Source organism: Oncorhynchus tshawytscha, linkage group LG01 (assembly GCF_018296145.1).
Source record: "Oncorhynchus tshawytscha isolate Ot180627B linkage group LG01, Otsh_v2.0, whole genome shotgun sequence".
In the NCBI taxonomy this organism is placed as follows: Eukaryota; Metazoa; Chordata; class Actinopteri; order Salmoniformes; family Salmonidae; genus Oncorhynchus; species Oncorhynchus tshawytscha.
In genome coordinates this window covers 14,015,383-14,041,663 of record NC_056429.1, presented here as the reverse complement: position 1 = coordinate 14,041,663, position 26,281 = coordinate 14,015,383, and the positions used below count along the sequence as shown (strand labels likewise).

The following is a 26,281-nucleotide window of genomic DNA, read 5'->3' as shown; positions in this document are numbered from 1 at the left end:
ACACAGCTGTAACTCTGCCACTCAGGAACATTCACTGTCTTCTTGGTAAGCAACGCCAGTGTAGATTTCACCTTATGTTTTAGGTTATTGTCCTGCTGAATGGTGAATTCATCTCCCAGTGTCTGGTGGGTTAGAGTTAGACTGAACCAGGTTTTCTTCTAGGATTTGACCTGTGCTTAGCTCCATTTTAGTTTTTTTTTTATCCTGAAAATCTCCCCAGCCCTTAACAATTACAAGCATACCCATAACATATGCAGCCACCACTATGCTTGAAAATATGGGGAGTGGTACTCTGTAATGTATTGGATTTGACCCAAACATAACACTTTGTATTCAGGACAAAAAGTGAATTGCCTCATTTTTTGCAGTATTACTTTAGTGCCTTGTTGCAAACAGGATGCATGTTTTGGAATATTTTTATTCTGTACAGGCTTCCTTCTTTTCACTCTATCAATTGGCCTCAAGGTGAAATCCCTGAGCAATTTCCTTCCTCTCCAGCAACTGCGTTAGGAAGGACGCCTGTATCAAATCAACGTTTATTTGTCACGTGTGCCGATACAACAGGTGTAGACCTTACAGTGAAATACTTACTTACAGGCTCTAACCAATAGTGCAAAAAAAGGTGTTAGGTGAACAATAGGTAAGTAAAGAAATAAAACAACAGTAAAAAGACAGGCTATATACAGTTTTTTCTAAATGAGTTTGTTCCTTTACATGGCGTGATAGTTGATACTTTGGTCTATCAAAATATATATTTAAAATGTTAATATTAAGACTACTATTTGTGGGGAAAAAGTTGCGATTGTCCTGGCTTTCAAGAATCCCTGAGCTCTAAAACCGCAACATTTTCATGGCAAAATGTGTACAATACCAAGGTCCTTGCGGGGGGCCCACAAAACTGCACTATGCCACTGTATCTTATCTCATAATGGTCCTGAATAAATACATCATGTGTTGTTAGCTTTATTATAGGACAGTCGTGTGCTTATAAATAATTGGTGTTACCAATATTATTAGTAAATATTTCAATAAACAGATGGTTTACATGTCTCCTCAGAACTGAGTGAAAGGAGTGTTTTTTTAATTCGCCCAATTGGTCTCAGCTGTTCCGTTTCAATATGGCACACACGTACAGTGCCAAGGAGGAGACTGATATGCTTGGTTTAATCCTTTGGTTGAGTCATTAAACAAATATTTGAAAAAAGCTGGCTAAAGCCAGTTTGCTTAAGATTTCATTTTAGGAGCCTTTTATGATAGGCCTTGTGAACTGGTATAGCAAATGTTTTGGTACCTGCTGAATGCTTTACCACATGCACCCCTCTGCCACCACTCCCCTCCTCTTTTTTTGCCTCTTTCAGTTGAGTGGTTTAAATGACTCTTTGATGAAATGTGGGTCACAAAGAAAGTGGCTGTTGGAAAGGCAGCAGAGGAATTGATAGAAGAAATAAGACACAAGTGAACTGAATGCAATGCAGACCCTGTGCCATCTGTATTCCCAACGTGGTGGGCTATAGATAGGACATTTACACTGGGCATCACCCACAGTGCCCCTCTCTCTCTCTCGGATGAGGAAGTCTCTATGCTTGTTGTTTTGGTGCAGGGTGGTCCTGACTCGTGACAGATGGCAGTCATAGTTAGTTAGTCAGTCTGTCATTCAGGCGGATGGTTGGTCGTTTGGTGGGGATCCAGAGGCCACACCCCTTCCTCGTGCCTCTTGGATGACCACCTGAGAGCCGTGTGTCAAAGGTTGGTGGTCCAATGCTTAACCCAGTTTCAGATGTAGCTTACTGGTACATGAAGGAAGTGTTCCACTGCCAGTTCATACCTTCAGGTTGCCCATGTAGTTATCACACTGAGGAGCACAATAAACTACACTTGCAGAGTACACAACTCAAGAGTTTATTTGCATAGAGTGTATTTGCATAATCTGGAAAACAATTATTGTGTATGAGTCAAACATTGTCTGCTTCAGTCTGATTACGACTGTTAACAGCTCCAAATCAGTACTTATTACCAATATATATTGAAACACCGCTTCTCTCCTCCTTTGACACAGATGAATAGCTTTTTCTCCATGCCACCTTGCCCTCTTTCTTTCTACCCTCTCTTCTCTTCTCATTTTCCTACCTTCTCCTCCCATTCTTTTATATTTCTCCTTCTCTCCCTCTTTCTCAGAGGGAGCTGCGGGATACCGTACCCAGAGCAGCTTGGCACACTGGTCCTCTTAGCCATCCCCTGGTTGTTGGTAAAAAGCCAAGCAGATTTCCAATCGGCAGCAGCAGTGCTATTTGACGACCAGATTAGTCGGTGTTAGGCTCAACGACATTCGCTCAAGCATGCACAGGGGCGACACTGAATCCTCTGAGTCACCCCTCTCTCTCACCCAGGCCATGACTGAATAGGACTGGGGTTATGTGGGGGTACATCCCAGCCAAGCCTCCATAGTGGTGCCCAGGACTCTCCTCCATATCCCCAATCTTCCCAAGACCTCCCCGAATGATGCTGTCAGAAGAGTGGTTGGTTTTGTATGGGTGGGGGAGAAGCTGGCAGAGGGGGACGGTGTTAAGGGGCGCACAGCGAGGGAGACCATTGTAACCGTGACACTCGATGGATCGCCAATTTGTCCCAGAGGCAGTGGCGGTGTTGGAGCAGGAGGCTATCATGCTGCGAGACTGGAGGGGAAGTGCGAGAGTGCAGCATGTTACAACCGTCACAGGAGCGTCACGGCAACGCTCTGACGCTCTGGCTCCCAAGCCCCCTCCTTGACACCTCAGTGTCCCCCCCCCACCCCCAAGCTAGGAGTGCGATGGAGTTGAGGTTTCAACAGCACTTGTACATTCATTAGTCTTGTTCCAGACTTTCCCCCCTTTTCATGCTCTCTCTTTATCTCACACTTTCACATGCATTATTCTCGTCTCCTTTTTGTCCCATCTATTTGTTCAACTTTTTCTCTCCCTCCCTCATCATCCTCCATCTCTCATCTTTCTCTTCTCATTTCTCCTCCTCTCATCAACCCCCCCCTGTCTCATTCTTCTCTCACTCCCCCAATCTCTCCCTCCTTTCGTCCTCTTGTCTCTTTCCCACAATCTCTTCCCTCCAACTTATTCTCCTCCTCATTTGTCTCTCTGTCCCTGTGGACTCTCTGGTTTGGTCAACCATTTTGTCTAGCGTGACAGTCAAGCTCTGCTGTTTTCCCACTGGTGTTCTGCCAGCCGGTTACTTGATGCCTACCACTGGCCACTTAATGTAGGACAGGGCAGATCCGGGTGGCCCGTCTTGCAACTGAAAAGGGGCTGCTCACACTGGGACCATTGGGGAGAACAGGAAGAATCTCGTAGAGATCCATTGATTTCTCTCCCTCCTTCTCTTCAGCTGCCTGTTAGTGTGTGGTCTCTTAACTGTCCTCTATATCGATGGCTCTTGTTTTTTGATGCTGAATACAAATCCCAAAGTGACTAAGATGAAGGCCAGCAAGCTTGTGTGAGCAACACTGTTGGTCAAAGTGCTAGGAGGTGATCCCCCCTCCCCTTTATTTTGAATCTTACTTTTAGTTCTAATTCTCAATGTGACACCCATAATGGAATAAGTAGATGTGTTGGGACTAATATGACTGCACATAACACTCCCCAAAAGGTCCATGCTCTTTTAATTTACATAAAATACCAGTAAGGTACAAATGAAATGTAAGTGCTTACAGGAATAAGATTTTAACAGGATGGTGACAAATTGTTTTGCAACAAAGTTTAACCTGGCGTAGAATGCAGTCTGGGCAGTATGTTCACATTATGACTTCTGTCATAACTGAAATTTTAAAAAGGTGTGTAGTATGACATGCCTGTGTAGTTATGCAAATAACTGGGACTTTGATCAATTTAAGAATATTTTGGCAGTGCTGAGCCAAAGGCTGTACCGGGGAATATTTCACTCAAGCCACGTTGGTCAAGTGTTTGACAGTATTTCTTTGTAAACACTTTGAGTTGAAGATTTGGAGAAGGAAACCTGGAAACCCGATCCTAGGTGTGTGTTTTAGGACTTGTCTGTCAGTATGACCTTTTATTGTCAAGCCTTTGAAGTCAGCAGCTGTTTACCCCAAGGTATATAGCTTTCAGTCAAACTGGTTCCTTGCATTGTTTAGAAGAAGACCCACGGCACAGTGACACATGCCAAGACACAGAGGTTTGGTATTATTCCAGTGACAACCAGGGTTTGAGGGAGTCCCTGATGTGATATTGAAAAGCAAGTATTGAAACCCCATTATAACAGTTACCCACACTGACCAAATAAAAAAAAAATGGTTTAAAAAAAATAACTTTTATTATACCAGATCTTTGTCTTTGGACTCTACTTCTTAGAAGTAGCCGCTCAAAATGTTTGCGAACCGCAGCGAATCAAGTTAGTTACTGTGGGTCTGGTGAAAGTCAGGTGTGCTCAAAACCATGATCATTATTTCCACACCACCACCCATGGAGGAGATCAGAGACCTCTGATTGTGCCTGCTGGCATTTCAATATTGGCGCCATAATCATAGAATCACTTACTTCACTAGAACAAAATGAGTAAAATATCCTGCTCCATATGCCACCATGATACCCATTTCTGTTGATTGACTGGCAGTCTTTAGTGGAGGGTAGAAGCTGGCCACAGCTGGTGGTGAACAGTGCTAATGCTTCCATCAGGGGTCCAGAGCCTAGTCCGGGTACAAACTCAATCTGAGTTGTAGCCCCATATCTAAGGAGGTTACTGATCGATATGTTGAAACTGAACTTTCATCCTCGGTGACAGAAATCTATTGGTGATGAACGATACCACTCAAAAGTAGGCCATCAGTGGAACCTCAAAAAGCTTTGTTGAATGACATCTCAGGTTACTGATAAGTCAAACCTGAAAATAAAAGACTATCAGAGACAAAAAGCTGGTTGTCTGCACCTTGTGAAGTGGATCAGGACCAGTCAAGGGCAATGCCTTTCTAAGGAGTTATCCATATCCCTCCCCTGCTTGTCACGGTACGTCTTCCCCCATCCCTGAGCCCCTACATTTTCAATTAGCATATCACTCAAAATAGTTACAGACGTTGGTCCCCTGGGCCACCATGGAAATACTGGGTGATTGTTAATGAGTTGGTAATTGCACTCACTCTAACCTTGATGGATGGTCAAGGGACAGAGTATATTAATGCAGGTGAAAAGCAATTAGTATGTAGTCTAACCCCTGCTGAGTGGCTTTGTGGTAACTACTACATTTGACTTTTTGGGGGGGTCATTTAGCAGACACTATTATCCAGAGTGACACAGAAGTAAGTGTGCACATTTTCTTACTTTTTCTCACTGGTCCCATGTGGAAATCGAACCCACAACCTTGACGTTGCAAGGGCCGTGCTGAGCCACACGGGACCTCTACTATTGAGCACCTTCAGGCTAATAGTTTATAGTACTGTCATCTTCTATAGAGCTCTGTGCCAATGTGACCCTGAGCTGAGCTCCTTCAGGCTAGTGGTTTATAGTACTGTCATCTTCTATAGAGCTCTGTGCCAATGTGACCCTGAGCTGAGCTCCTTCAGGCTAGTGGTTTATAGTACTGTCATCTTCTATAGAGCTCTGTGCCAATGTGACCCTGAGCTGAGCTCCTTCAGGCTAGTGGTTTATAGTACTGTCATCTTCTATAGAGCTCTGTGCCAATGTGACCCTGAGCTGAGCTCCTTCAGGCTAGTAGTTTATAGTACTGTCATATTCTATAGAGCTCTGTGCTGATGTGATACCCTGAGCTGAGCTCCTTCAGGCTAGTAGTTTATAGTACTGTTATATTCTATAGAGCTCTGTGCTGATGTGATACCCTGAGCTGAGCTCCTTCAGGCTAGTAGTTTATAGTACTGTTATATTCTATAGAGCTCTGTGCTGATGTGATACCCTGAGCTGAGCTCCTTCAGGCTAGTAGTTTATAGTACTGTTATATTCTATAGAGCTCTGTGCTGATGTGATACCCTGAGCTGAGCTCCTTCAGGCTAGTAGTTTATAGTACTGTTATATTCTATAGAGCTCTGTGCTGATGTGATACCCTGAGCTGAGCTCCTTCAGGCTAGTGGTTTATAATACTGCCGTCTTTATGTGATTACCCTTTGACAATGAAACCTGTGGGAGGACATTTTCTGCAGCGATGTTCCAATAGAAAAATCCTTGAGCTTCATGACTTGTGAAAAACAAAAGATTGATAGTAGCTCATAAAGAAGGATATTGCATGAAGACTAGAAAGGATCACTCCATACAGATAAATATGGTTGCAGAGAGTGGAGGATGGCCCAGAGCCTGGATGAGCAAGCAGCATGTTGTAAAGATGTGATATCTAGGGTTGGCTCAATTACTGTATGATCGTGTAACCTGGGTGCGGTCTGTCTGGGTCCTGGACTTCCTGATGGACCGCCCCCAGGTGGTGAAGGTAGGAAACAACACATCCACATCGCTTTACTCATCTCATATGTATATATTGTATTCTATTCTACTGTATTTAAGCGAATGCCACTTTGACATTGCTCAACCTAATATTTATATATTTCTTTATTCCATTCTTTTACTTCAAGATGTGTGTATTGTTATGAATTGTTAGACACTACTGCACTGTTGGAACTAGGAACACAAGCATTTAGCTACACCTGCAATAACATCTGCTAAATTTGTGTCTCACCAGTTAAATTTGATTTATGGGTGAAGACCTTCATGAAGATAAAATAACTGTCATAACCATTTTTTTGTTTGTGGAACGAACAGCTTACTGAAGAGGGGGCGGCCAGGTATTTGTGTGGTTGAGTCTGTTTCTGTGTTAACATGGACTCTTCACAACTTGATGAAACTTTTGCAAGTCCTTGCTAAAACAAGCAAGGTGGTGGTGTTATTGTTGCTTTTCAAATAATAACCAATAACCGTCATTCAAAATTCCATGACCGTCACAGCCCTAATCCTCTTGTCTGTTGGTCGCTCCATGTGTCTACAGTCAGGGCAAAAGAAGGAAGGGGGTTTCTCTGATGTAGATCAGTCACTCTACTCGGATGAGGCTGTGCATCCTCTGGTGTCCGCGTGTTCAGTGTGAGGCACGGAACTTAATGGGAGTGCTGTAGTCATATGTACACTCACAAACTGAAGTGTTGTACTCTTGAGCCATTGTGTCAGCTGTCGGTCTTTAAATTGTCACTGCGCCTTACAATAACACAACGGAGAGAACGAACCATTCATTGCTCTTAGTGAGAGCATTTTTCAAATCTTCTATAGCTGTTGTTTCTTTGAGAGCATTTCTATGATCATCCCTGCATCATTGTTTTAGCTGTCTCTATTCATCCTATGATCAGGTGCTTCTCTAGCAGTAAAGACATGAGAGATAGGAGGCCATAAAATACTTTCTCCCTCATCTAACAAAATTCAATCAGCTCATTAGAAATAACATGAAAGCAGGCAGCAGAGAGGAGTCCCCATACGACTGCTCACAGACCCTCCCACTCTCACATTCAGGACAATCTAGATACAACATTGGCAAAGAGTGCACCCATCCAGCTGAGATGTGGTTTAGTTGCTCCTCTATTTCTGTTGTCCCCTTTTTTGGAGAACGTTGATCAGGCTCCATGTGGCCGATTTAGATTAGGTCCATGTCTAGACGAGCCCATGCCAAAACAGCCCCACCAGCCTCCACCATCAGAACGAATCCTTTATGCATGTGGAAATCTAGTTAAAACGATTTGCCACAGTTGCCGAAAGCATCTCTTCTGTGGAGTAGGAAAGCCTCATCAACTTTTTATCTCTGTCATGGGTTCCGTTAGAATTGGGAACACAGTGTCTTGTCCACTGCTTTTTATAGAGGCAATTATTTATATTTGTAATTTCATGAAACGTCAATTATGTTTTTTCTTCCATCCTCACTAACTTACTTAGGCGTTGAAAGCTAAGCACACAGCTATCTAAGCCTTGTTGCTTTATGAATAATCACAGGGGCTTCTGTATAGTAGTGCGATCCTCGAGGAGAGAGATGGTTCAGATTGACGATTCAGGATGGACTGGTCATGTAAGCTCCGGCATCTTCCCTGTCCTGCATTTCTGGACACACACACACAGATTGTATCTCCTGAGCCAGACTACTGAGACAATCATGTTCAATGCTCTCCTCATATTGCGTAATGACATCAATGAATGGGACCGTGTAAACAATTAGGATGATTGTGTAACCGCCCTCTGTGCCCCCTAACAAGCATGATCTCAACCTTTTCCATAACAATTATGACAAATTAGCCCAGAAGCTATCATTACGCATGTTCCATTATTTGTATAAAATTAAATTAAATAAAATGTCTTTGTCACACATATTTAGCAGATGTTATTGCGGGTGTAGCACAATGCTTGTGTTCCTAGCTCCAACAGTGCAGTAGTATCTAACAATACACACATCTCAAATTAAAAGAATGGAATTAAGAAAATATTGAGATGTTGCTTCAATATATCCACATAATTTTCCTGCCTCATGATGCCATATATTTTGTGAAGTGCACCAGTCCCTCCTGCAGCAAAGCACCCCCACAACATGATGCTGCCACCCCTGTGCTTCATGGTTGGGATGGTGGTGTTCGGCTTGCAAGCCTCCCCCTTTTTCCTCCAAACATAACGATGGTCTTCATGGCCAAACAGTTCTAGTTTTGTTTCATTAGAACAGAGGACATTTTTCCAAAAAGTCCAATCTTTGTTCCCTTGTGCAGTTGCAAACCGTAGTCGGTCTTTTTTTTATTTTGGTTCTGGAGCAGTGGTTTCTTCCTTGCTGAGCGGCCTTTCAGGTTATGTCGATATAGGACTCATTTTACTGTGGATATAGATTATTTTGTACCTGTTTCCTCCAGCATCTTCACAAGGTCCTTTGCTGCTGTTCTGGGACTGATTTGCACTTTTCGCACCAAAGTATGTTCATCTCTAGGACACAGAACGCGTCTCCTTCCTGAGCGGTATGACGGCTGCGTGGTCCCATGGTGTTTATACTTGCGTACTATTGTTTGTAAAGATGAACTTGGTACCTTCAGGTGTTTGGAAACTACTCCTAAGGATGAACCAGACTTGTGGACGTCTACAATTGTTTTTCCTGAGGTCTTGGCTGATTTCTTTATATCTTCTCATGATGTCAAAAAAAGAGGCACAGAGTTTGAAGGTAGGCCTTGAAATACATCCACAGGTACACCTCCAATTGACTCAAATGATGTCAATTAGCCTATTGTATTTATCCCTGTGTTTCCTTTCTCTGTGCCAGTTCATCTTGTATGTTTTGTCAAGTCAACCAGCGTGTTTTTCCCATGCTCCTTTTCTATCCTCTTTTTATAGTCCTCCCGGTTATGACCCTTGCTTGACTCTTGACTACTTTCCTGCCTGCCCTGCCCTTCTGTACCTATTGGACTCTGATCTGATTTTGACCTTTTTGCCTGTCCATGACCATGACCATTCTCTTGCCTAACCCTTTGGATTAATAAATGTTGTAAGACTCCAACCATCTGCCTCCTGTGTCTGCATCTGGGCTCTCCTTGTGCCTTGATACTAACCAACTTGCCAAATCTATAGTTTGTAACCTAACTGTTTGTAAACTTCTGACTTCAACTTTACAAATGATATTTGATTTATATTTAACTAGGCAAGTCAGATTAAGAACAAATGAGTATTTACAATAACGGCCTACCCCGGCCAAACCTGGACCTATTGTGCACTGCCCTATGGGACTCCCAATCACGGCCTGTTGTGATACAGCCTGGAATTGAACCAGGGTCTGTAGTTACTCCTCTAGCACTGAGATGCAGTGCCTTAGACTGCTGCGCCACTCGGGTGCTCCCTACAGGGAGGAGGTGAGCTTCAGAGCTTCAAGTTCCTCAGCATACACATCACTGACAATCCCTGCTATCATCCTCGCCTTCTGGATGATGGCAGGGTGAACAGGCCGTGGCTTGGGTGGTTAATGTCCTTGATGATCTTTTTGGCCTTCCTGTGACATCAGGTGATGTAGGTGTCCTGGAGGGCATGCACTGTGCCCCCGGTGATGCGTTGGGCAGATAGCACCACCCTGGGGAAATCAGTAAAACAGTATGCAAACTTTATTCATGTGTCGTGATGTTGTATTAATTAATGTGACGACTGTTGCTCATCGAATGATTAAACGTTTCTAATTGCGTGATTAACTGAATCAAGCAATTATTAACTCATTAACCTGGGGCACCATGGGAAAATTAGTTTTTATTGAGTTTCTATTTCCCAAATTAACTCAAAGAATATCAGAATATCGATTTTACAACAGCCGCTAATTAATCAGTTAACTCTACAATCTCGTTCTGAACGTCGTATAGTCCGGGAATCTGCACGGACCCGGGTCTCACCAATGAGTTCGTACCACACCAATCTTAGTTGGGTATTTATTTACTAGAAAGCTAAAATGATGATACACATGCACAAAACCACATTCTAGGCTATTGATTAGAACTTAGTATAACGGGCCAACACACTATGGTGTGGCGTGTTACCCAAAATGTGGATTTATAAGCGAGAGAAAAAGAGAAAGTACACGAGAGAAATATACATTTGGGGGAATTTGTCAGCTATGCTTATTCTAACCGTAGCCTTGCCCCAAACTGCCGCTCTTATGGGTCAGAATATAATGATTTAATTACGTGGGGAAGGTCTCTGTGGATTCTCCTTGTGGACCGTTCAGGCTGCTCAATGACGCACTTCTCCGGCACAACTCTCTGGTCGTCCTCACGATGTCAGTGTCCTTTTGGCTTGGGAGTTCCCTCACCCTTGTTCTGGAAGGGCTCTTCTGAGGTCAGACAGCTCTGTAGCTCAGAGCTCACAGCGTAGGAATGAAACAGTGTAGATACCACGATTCGATGGGAGATGGAGGCTAGGTGGTTTGACTTGAATTCACCCGCTTAGACACAGCTACTCATCCGTAGTGGTTTCTTTGCAGGAATTTGACCATGAAGGCCTGATTCACGCAGTCTCTGAATAGTTGATGTTGCGATGTGTCTATTACTTGAACTCTGTGAAGCATTTATTTGGGCAGCAATCTGAAGTGCAGTTAAATCTAATGAACTTATCCTTTTGCAGCAGAGGTAACTCTAGGTCTTCCTTTCCTGTGGTGGTTCTCATGAGAGACAGTTTCATGACAGCACTTGATGGTTTTTGCGACTGCACTTGAAGAAACTTCCAAAGATCTTGACATTTTCCGTATTGACTGACTTTCATGTCTTAAAGTAATGATGGACTGTCGTTCTTTGCTTATTTGAGCTGTTCTTGCCATAATATAGACTTGGTTTTTTACCAAATAGGGCTATCTTCTGTATACCGCCCCTACCTTGTCACAACACAACAGATTGGCTCAAACGCATGAAGAAGGAAAGAAATTCAACAAATGAACATTTAACAAAGCACACCTGTTAATTGAAAGGCAGGTGACTACCTCATGAATCTGGTTGAGAGAATGCCAAGAGTGTGCCAAGCTGTCCTCAAGGCGGCAAAGGGTGGCAACTTTGAAGAATCTCAAATATAAAATATATTTTGATTTGTGTAACACTTCTTTTTGGTTACTACATGATTCCATATGTGTTATTTCATAGTAATGATGTCTTGAGTATTATTCTATAATGTAGAAAATAGTACAAATAAAGAAATCCTTGAATGAGTAGGTGTTCTAAAACTTTTGACCGGTAGTGTACACACCTTGACCTTTCTTCTTCCCGAAGAGGTCTTTATTCCTGTCAACACGATGTACTGAACTCAGCTGGCTGTATGGACAGGGACAGTATATCCGGAGAGAACCATGATCCCATGAAACAGAGTATGTTACAATCCCTGATGTCTCTCTGGAAGGAGATCTTCGCCCTGAGCACGTCTACTTTATTGTCCGGGGACTGAACATTAGCGAGTAATATACTCAGAAGCGGTGGATGGTGTGCACACCTCCTGAGTCTGACTAGAAGTCCACCAAATACCTTCAAAGGTTTTGACGCATGCTTGTCTCGTTTGAAGAAGCATGTGTACATGATGTGTCTGCCTGGAGTCATTAGAGCAACCAGCCTGCCTGCTCTGCTCAGAGAAGATGGAGGGGCAAACTGGCTGAGAGAGCTGCAAAATCTGGACCCCTACAAATCAGCAAGGGCTAGACAATCTGGACCCTCTCTTCCTCAAATGATCCGCTGAAATTGTTGCAACCCCTATTACTAGCTTGTTCAACCTCTGTTTCGTATGGTCTGAGATCCCCAAAGATTGGAATGCTGCTGCGGTCATCCCCCTCTTCAAAGGGGGAGACACTCTAGACCCAAACTGCTACGGACCTATATCTATCCTACCCTGCCTTTCTAAGGTCTTCGAAAGCCAAGTTAACAAACAGATCACCAACCATTTTGAATCCCACTGTACCTTCTCTGCATGCAATTTGGTTTCCGAGCTGGTCATGGGTGCACCTCAGCCACGCTCAAGACTAAGTTGCATCAGACTAAGTTGTTGCGTCAGTTGCTGTTCACAAACAGGCATTCTATCAGCAGATGGCTACTTTTTCTCTGGTACTTTTCTCAGTGTAACCGTTGCACTTCTCTTGTCATCTAATGAAAATGAACCGAATGTATTGCACTAATGTCTTTTCTGTGAAGGAAAACTATAGTTAACTATACTATATGTCCCTGATCAGTCTATTGAAGCGAAAAAACACTTGACTTTCAATTAACAGCTGGACCTGCTCCCGCTTTCTCCCATTGTGCTATTTACAAACAAACACATGACCGGCTCAACTGATCTGTGGAACTACTAGCTTCATAATGTAAAAGGATGTGATGGGAAATAAGCAGATCACGTTGTTCATCTCCTAACGTTCTGCACAAGTTGACTGCAGGTATTTGCTTAAAAAGTAGCTACAAATATTACAATTGATTGAAGAATGTCAAAAAAAATTGTTTCAACGATATTGAAAAACTATCCTGTGGCTATTTCCAAATACCCCGGTATACGGTATATATGGCATGCTGGCCAAGCCTAGTGTGAATACTTTCCCAGTTGGCACAGGGTACCATATGGAAACCGTATGGAGGCCGTAGTTAGTGAAGGAGCAATTGACCAAATACACTGTGTCATGTAGCCATAAATACATTTTTCAATGCTTTCAAATGGCTATTGGTCCTTAAATCACCCCCTGTACATAATCCTTTATGGTATTTTAAAAATAAATATATAAATAAGTCTTCTGAGATTGTTATTATGGAACTCTCCCCTTTTTGATCCCTGTAAATCTCTCTCGTTTCCTCTAAACAAGCTGGGCTAAGTGGAACCCCCTTGTTTAAAACATCCACTATCCCACTCTAAATGTTTAGAGACGTTTGGCCAGGAAGTAATGACAAAGTGAAAAAATAGACAATATTTCTCCCCTGAAGAAAGAATCTCTGAATGACGCAACATGATCATTGTTTTCATAACGGAGAGAGTGTGATAGAGACAGAGATGATAGAGATACAGACAATGTGCTAGACTATAGTTTCTCTGTAGTGTATAATGATACATCCTCACCAAGACCGGCAGTGTGAGGAAACAGGCTTAATCTGTGACCATAGCAATGTGTGGGAGACCAGGTAAAGTCACTGTGGCCGGTGGCCATAAAGAGGTCCACTTGTTTTCTAGGGAGTTGGGCCTCATGTTTTCTGCACGCTGATTTGCTCTGACCAGATGGCCACAAGACCAAGACCTCTGAATATGGCTGGCTACTGTACCAGGCCTCCCTCACACTACTGCAGTTATGTTGAGCAGGGGAGCGTTAGGATGACTCATTAGAAAGGCTGTATAAACAAACATCCCAGCACTGTGTGTTTGGCCCGAGTCCAGAGGGGATGATGGAGACCTTAAACGTCTGGAGTCATTATGCATCCTCCATCAGACAGGCTCTCTGGATGGGTCATTATGTATAGGCAGGAAGGAGCATACGCATCAACACACACACGTTATTTATTTCCCTCATCTGTTCTTTATCACATGCACACATACTCCTACTTGCATGCACACACGCACAGACACACACAAACACACACACTCAGGCTTATCACCCCAGTACAGAGGACCTGGTGATGGAGAATTCAGGCCAGAGAGATCAGAATGCGATTAAAAGTGTGACCACACACTTAAACTTCTTATTTCATACTCCTCCCCTCAGGCACACACTGTGCCATGTCCTCGTGCCGCACGGCCATCGACAGGCACTCTCCAGAGCCACTTAAAACGAGGCACAATGACAGGCTGCCAGTCCCAGCAGGATGCCAGGCACACAGCCTGTGCCCACACAGTCCCACAATGCCAATTGACCCATCTCATGGTGACATGAACCAGTACTCTATAGACTGTGGAATCAGTGTAGAATCATCCACAGTCTGGACATGAGCCAGCACTGTACATGCATGAATACACCAGGAGCAATTCAGTTCAATAGCGGAGGTGCATAATAGAGTTGGTTAGTCCGGCCCGTACCAGGGCCCCAGTTGGTAAGTCCGGCCCTGTGTGAGTACAGTTCTCATTCGGTCTCTCAGGATCTCATGTAGCACAGTATTTGGCCAATCTATTACGTCTCATTGCTGATGCAGGAGTGCTGTTGCCGCCTCCGCTGTTGAAGAGTGTGACCCAATGCTTTTGAGGAAACGTGATGGAGGAATTAGGTAGAACTAGTACTAGCGTTCCGAAACTAGTACTAGCGTTCCGAAAGCACACTAATGCTCCAGCTGTGTTGCATTACAGATCTCAGACCAGCTGCTACACACACACACACACACATATATATATATATATATATATATATATATATGGCGCTGACAGAGATGGTCGCCCCACTTCGCGTTCTTTTTTTTTTTTAATGTATTATTTCTTACGTTGTTACCCCAGGAAATAAGTCTTATTACATGCAGTCGGGAAGAACTATTGGATATAAGAGCAACGTCAACTTACCAACATTACGACCAGGAATACAACTTTCCCGAAGCGGATCCTCTGTTTGGACCACCACCCAGGACAATGGATCGGATCCCAGTAGGATACCCAAAACAACAGCGCCACAGACGGAGCGGTCTTCTGGTCAGACTCACCGCTCCCGAGCATACTACTCGCCAATGTCCAGTCTCTTGACAACAAGGTAGATGAAATTCGAGCAAGGGTTGCCTTCCAGAGAGACATCAGAGACTGTAACATTCTCTGTTTCACAGAAACATGGCTCACTCGGAGTGTGTTATCAGAGTCGGTACAGCTACCCGGTTTCTTCACGCATCGCTCCGACAGAAACAAACATCTTTCTGGTAAGAAGAAGGGGGTGTCTTATCATTAACGAGTCGTGGTGTGATCATAACATCATACAGGAACTCAAGACCTTTTGTTCATCTGACCTAGACTTCCTTACAATCAAATGCCGACCGCCTTATCTACCAAGAATTCTCTTCGATTATAATCACAGCCATGTATATCCCCCCCCAACCAGACACCTCGACCGCCCTGAAAGAACTTCATTGGACTCTATGTAAACTGGAAACCACATTTTTTAAAATTTTTAAATTTTTATTTTTACCTTTATTTAACCAGGCAAGTCAGTTAAGAACACATTCTTATTTTCAATGATGGCCTGGGAACAGTGGGTTAACTGCCTGTTCAGGGGCAGAACGACAGATTTGTACCTTGTCAGCTCGGGGGTTTGAACTCACAACCTTCCGGTTACTAGTCCAACGCTCTAACCACTAGGCTACCCTGCCGCCCCATATGCTGAGGATGCATTTATTGTAGCTGGGGATTTTAACAAAGCTAATCTGAAAACAAGGCGCCCTATATTTTATCTGCATATCGAATGCGCGACCCGAGCTGGCAATGTTCTGGATCATTGCTACTCTAACTAATTTCTGCGACCCATACAAAGCCCTCCTTTTGGCAAATCTAACCACGACTCCATTTTGTTGCCCCCAGCCTATAGACAGAAACTAAAACAGGAAAGGCCTGTTCTCAGGTCTGTTCAATGCATTTCGACCAATCGGATTCCACGCTTCAAGATTCCTTCGATCACGTGGACTGGGATATGTTCTGAATAGCCTCAAATATCAACATTGATGTATACGCTGATTCGGTGAGCGAGCTTATTAGCTAGTGCATCGGTGATGTTGTACCCACGGTGACTATTAAAACCTTCCCCAACCAGAAACCGTGGATTGATGGCAGCATTCGCGCAAAACTGAAAGTGCAAACCGCTGCATTTAACATGGCAAGGCGACTGGAAACATGACCGAATACAAGCAGTGTAGCTATTCCCACCGCAAGGCAATCAAACAAGCTAAGAGTCAGTATAGAGACAACGTAGAGTCGCAATTCAATGGCTCAGACACGAGACGTATGTGGCAGGGTCTACAGTCAATCACGGATTACAAAATGAAAACCAGCCCCGTCGCGGACCCCCGACGTCTTGCTCCCAGACAAATTAAACCATTTCTTTGCTTGCTTTGAGGACAATACAGTGCCACTGACATGACCCGCTACCAAAACCTGCGGGCTCTCCTTCACCACGGCCAATGTGAGTAAGACATTTAAACGTGTTAACTCTCGCAAGGCTGCCGGCCCAGACGGCATCCCTAGCAATGTCCTCAGAACATGCGCAGACCAGCCGGCTGGTCTGTCAGGAGGAATGGGACAAAATTCACCCAATTTATTGTGGGAAGCTTGTGGAAGGCTACCAGAAACGTTTGACCCAAGTTAAACAATTTAAAGGCAAATACTAATTTAGTGTATGTAAACTTCTGACCCACTGGGAATGTGACAAAATAAATAAAAGCTGAGATTAATAATTATTTCTTCTATTATTCTGACATTTCACATTTTTAAATTAAAGTGGTGATCCTAACTGACCTAAGACAGAATTTTTACTAGGATTATATGTCAGGAATTGTGAAAAACTGAGTTCAAATGTATTTGGCTGGTGTATGTAAACTTCAGAATTCAACTGTACATCAAATCAAATTTGATTGGTCACATACAGATGATTAGCAGATGTTAACGCGAGTGTAGCGAAATGCTTGTGCTTCTAGTTCCGACCGTGCAGTAATATCTACAGTACACTATCCAACTGAAAATCCCCAAAGACCATCTATCATTCTTTCCCACCCAAGCAAAATTATGCATTGTAGAACTGGCTAGTTTTTATGTCAGTGCTAATCCCTGCTGAATGATAGGCTGCCATTGTGTGCTGGGTGGCATTGCTCCATAGAGGATTTGCACCTTTACCCTTCTGTCTCGACGCAACTTGGGAACTGAGATATGGCATTAGCTATTGTTGCCAATGAAAAGACTGGCACAGGTGCTGTGTGATCGCAGGGTGTGCGAGGGGGTGTAGTGGTTGAAGCCGGTTGTCTGTTCAGACCTGTGACCACTTTGACCACTTCCTTTGCCTGTCTGTTGTTTTGTAATGGAAGACAGACACATTTATGCTGATACTTCTTTACATCAAACAGCATATTCTGCTCTAATTCTCTGTTACCTATGGAGAGGAACCAAAAATTTAGTGGTTCAAGGGGTACCCATTGCCAGGGGCTGCCTAACCTTCCAGGAAGTGGGCAACACTACCCCCCCCACCCCTGGCGTAGGGAGGTGGGTCACTCAACCATTCTCGCTCTGGTAGAATTCTGTGACCCTGCCCTGTGAGCTAGCCAGTGTCTCCCAGGGTCTGGTTAATCCTGTTATTCACCATGCCTCAGAGCCACAGCCCTGTTAAAACGTAGGCTCCATGTACACACAATATATACACAAGGCTGGCTGGCCACTCTCTGCTGGATCAACACACTGATGTGTTTGTAGCCCTTCTCTTTCTCTGTCTGTCTCTCTCCATATCTCTCTCTTTCTCTGTCTCTCTCGGTGTCTGTCTCTTTCTCTGTCTGTCTCTCTCCGTATCTCTCTCTTTCTCGGTGTCTCTGTCTGTCTCTCTCTGTATCTCTCTCTTTCGCTGTGTCTCTCTCCGTATCTCTCTTTCTTTGTCTCTCTCTTTTGTTAGAATACTTGTTAGATATTACTGCATAGTCAGAACTAGAAGCACAAGCATTTCGCTACACTCGCATTAACATCATCTACTAACCATGTGATTTGATTTAGTAAGTCTTAACAAAGTCTCTCCCCTTACTGGACAAGCTTTTTTTTGGGGGGGGTGGGGGGACTATTCAGTCCCTCTCTTGAGTTGCATGGATGCAGAATTCCCATCCTTAATGTTGAACATGAATCAAGATTCAGTCATTACTGCAAGGAAATCATAACAGAAAAAGGTGTGAAAAAAACTATTGTATCACCAGAGTAACGCAGAATGAGTCTGTCTGTCCCATTGTTACTGATCGTTGGACCTCCTCATCATTCACCTTGACTGTCTGTGTGTGTTGTAATAATAATTTGGTGGGTGCTTATAGTTGTACATGTGTGTATTATATTATGCATGTGTGACTTGGAAACTTGTTTTTTTGCATATCCCAACTCCCCTGAGACATCCTCTGCGAGTGGGGTCATGGCCAGGGTCAGCCATTATGAACGGTGACCCTGGAGCAATTATGGTGATGTGCCTTGCTAAAGGCCATATTAACAGATTTTTCACCTTGTCTGCTCAGGGATTTGAGCTAGCGCCCTTTCAGTTACTGACCCAACACTCCAACCACTAAGCTACCTGCCTGTCTGGGAGTGTAGCTATCAGTTTCTGACACAATGCTCTAACTGCTAGGCTACCACCCTCTCTGGGAGTGTAGTTCTCAGATACTGACCCAATGCTCTAATCACTAGGCTACCTGCCAATCTGGGAGTGTAGCTCTCAGTTACTGACTCAATGCTCTGGAGTGTAGCTCTGTTACTGACCCAACGCCACAACCGCTAAACTACCTGCCTGGGAGTGTAGCTGTCAGTTACTGACACAATGCTCTAACTGCTAGGCTACCACCTTCTCTGGGAGTGTAGTTCTCAGATACTGACCCAATGCTCTAACCGCTAGGCTACCTGCCTGTCTGGGAGTGTAGCTCTCAGTTACTGACCCAATGCTCCAACTGCTAGGCTACCTCCCTCTTCGGAGATTGTAGTTCTCAGTTACTGACCCAATGCTCTAACCACTAGGATACCTGCCTGTCTGGGAGTGTAGCTCTCAGTTACTTGGCACGGACCTCTTGTGATAGCTAGCTACAGTACCAGTCAAAAGATTGGACATACCTACTATACACACATTAAGAAGGAAGGAAGGAAGGAAGGAATGAAATTCCACAAATTAACTTTTAACAAGGCACACCTGTTAATTGAAATGCATTTCAGGTGACAACCTCATGAAGCTGGTTGAATGCCAAGAGTGTGCAAAGCTGTCATCAAGGCAAAGGGTGGCTACTTCGAAGAATCTCAAATATAACATATTTTGATTTGTTTTACACTTTCTTTACTACATGATTCCATATGTGTTATTCCATAGTTTTGATGTCTTCACTGTTATTCTACAATGTAGAAAATAGTAAAAATAAAGAAAAACCTGTAGATGAGATGTAGCACTGTACAAGTCATTTAAAATAGATGTTCACTATCAAATCTCCTTTTTTACATCGTTGAGTATTTTCTCACAATGCATTTTTGAAAGATACTCAATGTTTGTCGAGCCAATTGTAGTTTTCATGCATAACAGCCACAGATTGAGGCGTTGGGCCACAATGAGTTAATCACCCAACGTTGTCAGTGTAAGAAAGCTTACCTGTTCCCTTTCAGTCACAGATGCACCAGTGATCCTTAAAAAGGAAAGGTAATGCCATTCGTCAAGGACAATCACCAGACAAAGCAAGTGTAAGACGAGCCAGACTGTAATCCTCTGTTGAAAGGAAATAGGGAGATGAATGGTGCCCTTGACCTCACACACATGCGCGCAAACACACCGCCAAGTGTACAACGCACACAAACACACATATGTAGTCAAGCAGACTTGCATGCACACACACGCACACATTGTGTGAATAGAATCGCACTTATTGAACGAACTGGTGCTGGAGATGGGCAGGTGTTTCATGTCAAAGCATGTCAAAGCAATTGTTTACACACACTATAGTCCATTTCCCCCTGAAGAGATGGTCCATAATTTAGCAGCTTCCTTTCTCTTTTATTCAGAGTGAGAGAGAGAGGGAGTTCAGTAGTTGTAGGAGGAGATGGACATAGTAAGATCTACAACTACTGAGCTCCCTATGTCCAACCTGGGGGGGAAATACAGCGTCAATAATTGGCTGATTTGCATCACAGTAGTGGAAAATATAATTGCTGGCTAGCATTCCTTTCTGTATAGTCTGTGTCAGAAGGTGAGTGAGACAGGGACACTGGGGATGTATCTCAATGGTCATAACATGCATCCTGCCCATGTACCCTTTCCCTCATCCGCACTGAACTGAAAGAATAAGATAGGTAAACAAATAGGACAGGTAAAAGAATAGGACATGTTGCCTCCTGAGTGTTAAAGAATAGCACAAGAATAGGACAGGTACAATAATTGGGCAGGTAAAAGAATAGGACATGTTGCCTCCCGAGTGGCGCAGTGGTCTAAGGCACTGCATCACAGTGCTAGCTGTGCCACTAGAGATTCTGGGTTCGAGTCCAGGCTCTGTCACAGCCGGCCGTGACCGGGAGACCAATGGGGCGGCGCACAATTGGCCCAGCTTGGTCCAGGTTAGTGCACGCTGACAGTCGCCAGGTGTTTCCTCCTAGAGGCTGGCTTCATGGTGAAGTGGGCATTGTGTCAAGAAGCAGTGCGGCTTGGCAAGGTCGTGTTTCGGGGGACGCCCGGCTCTCAAACCTTCGCCTCTCCTGAGTCCATACAGGAGTTTCAGAGAAGAGAGAACACTGTAACTACCAACTGGAGAGGAAAAGGGAGAAAAAAAGAAATCAAGAGCAGGACGTGTAAAATAATATGAAAAGTTGAAAGAATAGGACCGGCAAAAGCCAAATACCTTAGACTATCATATCTCTCAGATCAGGGATGTTGTTGAAAAGAAAACACTTTGGGTTTAAGACGCTCTACGACCCTTGGCTGACCATGGTGTTAAACAGGCATGGACAACTGAGGTCCTACAATGTGAGGAAGACCACCAGATAGAGCTGAAAATGAAGAGTATGAGAAAAGGAAAGATAGCTATTTATTACTTTATTCTAGTTTCCTAGGTAATATTATTTTATGCAAGACTATAACCGTTTGCAACTTTTGGATGATATCCTCAATGATCACTTTTTAATTCAAGAGTTACTGTATGGTACTTTGAGAATATTATGAGTGAAGGAGACTTTTGCTTGGTCATAAACCACACATTTCTGCCCTGCGAGAGGGACAGCTTGTTTCTGGTACTCGGAGACATTTAATCCTGGATTAGATTGAAAATTTATCCCAGGCAAACATGAAAATAGTCAAACACAGCATGGCCTCCTCTTTATCTTCATCCAACCAGAGTCAGATCAGGCCAAGACTTCTTCATGGTTTAAGACCCTTTTAAGACTATTGTGCTGACCCCAACCGTACTGTTTTTTTTTACATAGACGTTTCGAGTACTGAGTGCATTTTTAAAGGTACACTTTGGGATTTTGTCAATAAGGCCCTATATCTACTTCCCCAGAGTCAGATGCTAGCAGGTACCCATATATTTTCAGTCATTGTGCTAATGCTAGTTAGCATTGGCTCACTATAGTACCTCTAACTTTCTTCATACTGGACACAGACATAAACATGGTATCAACGAGTCCATCTGATACTGGGGGAAAATTGCGAAGTATCACTTTAAGTGAATTTGTTTGTCATAGAGGAAAACAAGTTTATTTTACCCCTAGATGACAATATTTTGACGATGCTGAAGCATGGAGGAATGTTGTTTTTAAGGTTGATTATGGTTGCAAAAGGTGAAGCAGGTAATCCACCGTCTCTTCTAGTCAGTTGTCCTGGTTTTATTCAGCAACATTCACAGTGATGTTCCAGAACATTGGGTGCTGTTTCAGTCACTTCGCTGCGGTTTGGAAACATTTGGAGTTATTAACGCTGCAGGAGAACGTTTGGTGTATTTGGTTTCCCTTTGCTTTAGTGAGCAGTTGCTTTGTGCTAGCTATGCTAATGAGGCATTTTGGTTCTGACAGACAGTAACTCTTCCATAATGACCTGGCAGTGTGGCCCTGAGAGCTCTGGCTCCAATTCATTACCCAGACAGGACTAGTAGGGCATCATAATGATACACTATCACCTCCTCATCATTCTATAGCACTAGTTCAAATGACAGTGAAAAGCAGGGATTATTGTGTGTGTGTGTGTGTGTGTGGTTTTTAGAGACAAGTAAACAAACATACATGGATGTACTCCTCAGATGTCCCCCAGAGTGCATTATGTTAATAGTCTGTGTCCTGTAGATCTGAGACTTACTCATTATTCCCGAACTGGAGGAAATTTCTTCAGAGGAAAACATAACTGACCGTTTTTATTGTACAAGCTCAGAGAGCGTTTCTTTTGCTGAGATTTTCTCAATGTTGCACTACCCATAATGGCCTATTTGCAATATTATAATGTGTAATAACAAATTGTTTTTCCAATGATCTTTTGGAATGAGTGTATCATGAGTTTGATCCCTCAAAGGGATATGGATGTCTGTCAATTCTCAAATAAAACCAGACCAACTCAGGAGGATTGAGAGGCTGTGTGAATGTATGATAATTCTGATTCCATGATAATGGTAATGGCTGATTTTAATGAAATCACATTTTTGGTCATAGAGGCCTTAAACAGAGCTGTTTTTGAGAAGGAGTTGATTTCTGTTGCAGCTGAACCTGTGCAAGGATACGGACACCGGGCCCAGGCTGCCCAGCGCAAATTCGCTGATGACATCGACTGGTCCTATGCGGGTGAGTGTGGAGTGGACCACGAGTTTGGTTTAATTTTCAATGTCTCTCTCAATTTGAAGCCTTAGAATAAATACAAGATGTAGAGCAAATGTATCTTTTGTCTCTCTGTGTTTCATCATTTTCCTTCAATTCGCAAGAGGCTGACTCTATCTCACTGGGAAAAGCATCAGAGCAAGCGAAACAAAGCCCTTATGTATGTGTAGGCCATCTATCTGATGCTGTCTGGTCCAAAATAGTATGACATTGTTGCCGCCCGCAGCAATGAATGCAAAGGAAGCCAGGTACATTTTTAAAAATAATAATAATACCTAATCAGCATTGAGCTAAACCGAGTGAGCTCAACTGTGAATGGTCCTGGCTAGGGCTTGTTATGGTGACCATATTACCGCCACACCGGCGGTCACGAGTCATGACCGCAGTCAAATTCCTTGTGATCATTTAGTCACAGTAACTAGGCTTCTCCAAGCTCTGAAGCTGCTGATGGTCATTAGTAGCCTACCAAACTTGCTATTCTGGCTGGTACTGAGCACTCTATTGTCACTTGTCGTTGGTAATTTCCTGTATTACTAAATGAGGAGAGTTTACAAACCACACACAAGTCAGATATATTTAAACTTAATCTTTAATCATATGAGCTTCACCATAGCCCTTTGACTCTCAGATCAATTCAGTGTCTATAAATGAATTCTGAGAGTGTTTACAAAATAATTCTAGTATCTTTTATAGCCAAGATACACAACTCTCAACTCACATGATGAACCACAGATCTCAGAAACTTCACAAAGGGCCTTTTAATTGAGAGAGGAGTATCCCATAGCCAGATAGCATTAGCTATAAATTATCATTCAGTTTGGTCTCTAAAACGAGATTCTAATCTCGTTCCTGGTACTTTATAGTACCAAAACATTACCTCATTATCTGGAATGCTCTTTAACCTTTATTGGCCAAAGACATCGTAAATCTCCTCTGTCAGTGCTGTCTCATAGAGGCCCATCCTCAGTGGAACACACACACACAATATTCAACAGATTCTATTCCGTCGAATAAAACAACCATTCTAATGCAATAGAAAGATTAGAAAATAATCGTACAAGCACTATAACATAATCTTGCAATTTTCCACGACATCTCCCCATCGCATGTGTCATGACATTGCCCTCTTTGGGTAAAGCAACCCCATCCCCCTCTCCCTGCCTCCCCCTTTCCTCTTTCAACTAGGCTGCTGTGGTCAGAGAGAGGTCGTAAATTCCTGCCACACAGTATAGAGATCCGAACAAGAACTCGAGGTCCGAACAAATTTCATGTTCCGGAGAAAGTATAAAAGATAGGTGAAGAATCCAGCTACGAACTGGTCCATTTGTTACAACTTTGGGGAAGCTCATGGGTGACGGAGTGGCCACATTACCATAACGCTGTTTATATAATAGCCTCAGATATGAGGTTTACATCTAATTGTTGTATAAGATGAATGAGTGAGTATGATACTGTTTGTAAAATTGTGTAATATGATTTTGGACTGTTTTTAATGAAGGAAAATCCAATTCCCTTTTGATTTGAACTAAATCAGAGGACCACCCTTGAGCCCAGTTAGGGTCAGGCATCCTGGGACAGCCCCTTTTCTGCAATTCTGAATAAAACCCAACTTTGAGAAATTATCACCAGACCATGTTTCTCTCAATCACAGGAGTACAAAGGTTGCAGACCATTGCTGAATCTTTTAACCATACCACGTGGTTAAACTCTTAGACTATCGATACCTACAGAATAAGAACAAGTCTTTGATATTAATTACTAGTCTGCAGCTAGGAATTTGGTATCATTGAACGCGAAGAACGACAACTGCCGAAACATCCATTCTCCAAAACCATGAACTATCCCCTCTAACCAAGACAGAGAGAGAGACGGACAAAACTCTCCAACAGAAACAAACTTTTCAACAAAGATCCCGACGACACACTGAGCGTAAATATATTGATTGATTGCAATTGTTCCCGAATGAGTGAGTGTTCATGTGCAAAGGAATAGCATTTCAATTGTTATAATTATCAACTTTATAGTGTCTCATCTCAGTTGACCCCCCACTTCCCCTTTTGTCTAACAAGCCGGTTTAGCCCACTAGGGCACATTCCCCTATCATTTCTTGTAACCATATTTACCCTGTTTGTTTGTATATGCATTTCTGTGAATGACTTAGTTAGTAATAAATAAATGATTTAAGACAATTGATGTATGGATGACTCATAGTGAAGACTGGGTTTGTGCAGATAACCAACAATTTACGACGTTTGGAATGAGACTAACGTGAGGTAAAGTAAATAATTCATTAATCAGAAGACTATGGATCAGATATGAAAATATCTGAAAGGTTATATTAGGAAATTATAACCTTGTAATCTGAATATTTTCCTTGGTGCCCCGACTTCCTAGTTAATTACAGTTACGTGATTAGACAATTTGATCGCGTAATACTAATTACAGAGAATCTTTGATAAAAACGAAGTCTTCATTTAATGATAGTAAAGACACGACACATGGTTTAACAGATACATTCACATATGAAGACAATGTTCCATTCTGACCTCTCCCCTCTCTGGGCCCCAAGTGACTTTTCCCTAGAGAAGAAAAGAAAAATGCAACTGATGACAGTATAGTCCAAAAAGAGACATTCTAATGACAAGTATCTCACATAAGCATATTATGAAAGTAAATAAAACATCTTATTTATCTATGTTACCTAACTAATTCTGATTCAGCTACGCCACACTCTAATCACTCTGTAATTGAAAGTAATCGAAAATCTAATTGAATACTTCATGAGAGCCAGTGGTGTAAAGTACTTAAGTAAAAATACTTGAAAGTACTACTTAAGTACTTTTTGGGGGGGTATCTTCATTACTTTACTATTTATATTTTTGACAACTTTTACTTCACTACATTCCTAAAGAAAATAATTTACTTTTTACTCCATGCATTTTCCCTTACACACAAAAATACTCATTACATTTTGAATGCAGGACAGGAAAATGGTCCAATTCACATAGATATCAAGAGAATATCCCTACCTCCTCTGATCACAAATGCTTTGTTTGTAAATTATGTCTGAGTGTTTGTGTGCCCCGGCTATCTGTAAATGAACAAAAACAAGGAAATTGTGCCGTCTGGTTTTTTATGATTTATACTTTTACTTTTGATACTTAAGTATATTTAAAACCAAGTACTTTGACTTTTACTCAAGTAATATTTTACTGGGTGACTTTTACTTGAGTCGTTTTCTATTAAGGTATCTTTACATTTACTCTTTACATTTACTCAAGTATGACAATTGGGTACTTTTTCCACCACTGATGAGAGCGCTTCAGCGGTCCCGTTCTGTGAGCTTG

At 42.8% G+C, this 26,281-nt stretch overlaps 1 protein-coding gene across 4 annotated transcripts in view; it reads left to right on the top strand.

Moving 5' to 3' along the window:
* LOC112221070 (receptor-type tyrosine-protein phosphatase zeta) overlaps positions 1–26,281 on the top strand; it is a 95,319-nt gene that overhangs the window by 993 nt on the left and 68,045 nt on the right. For all 4 annotated transcript variants that reach the window (XM_024383427.1, XM_024383359.1, XM_024383283.1 and 1 more), the window contains exon 2: positions 22,821–22,901. In XM_024383427.1, the coding sequence (XP_024239195.1) occupies positions 22,821–22,901 (81 nt within the window). The remainder of the gene's footprint in view (positions 1–22,820; positions 22,902–26,281) is intronic.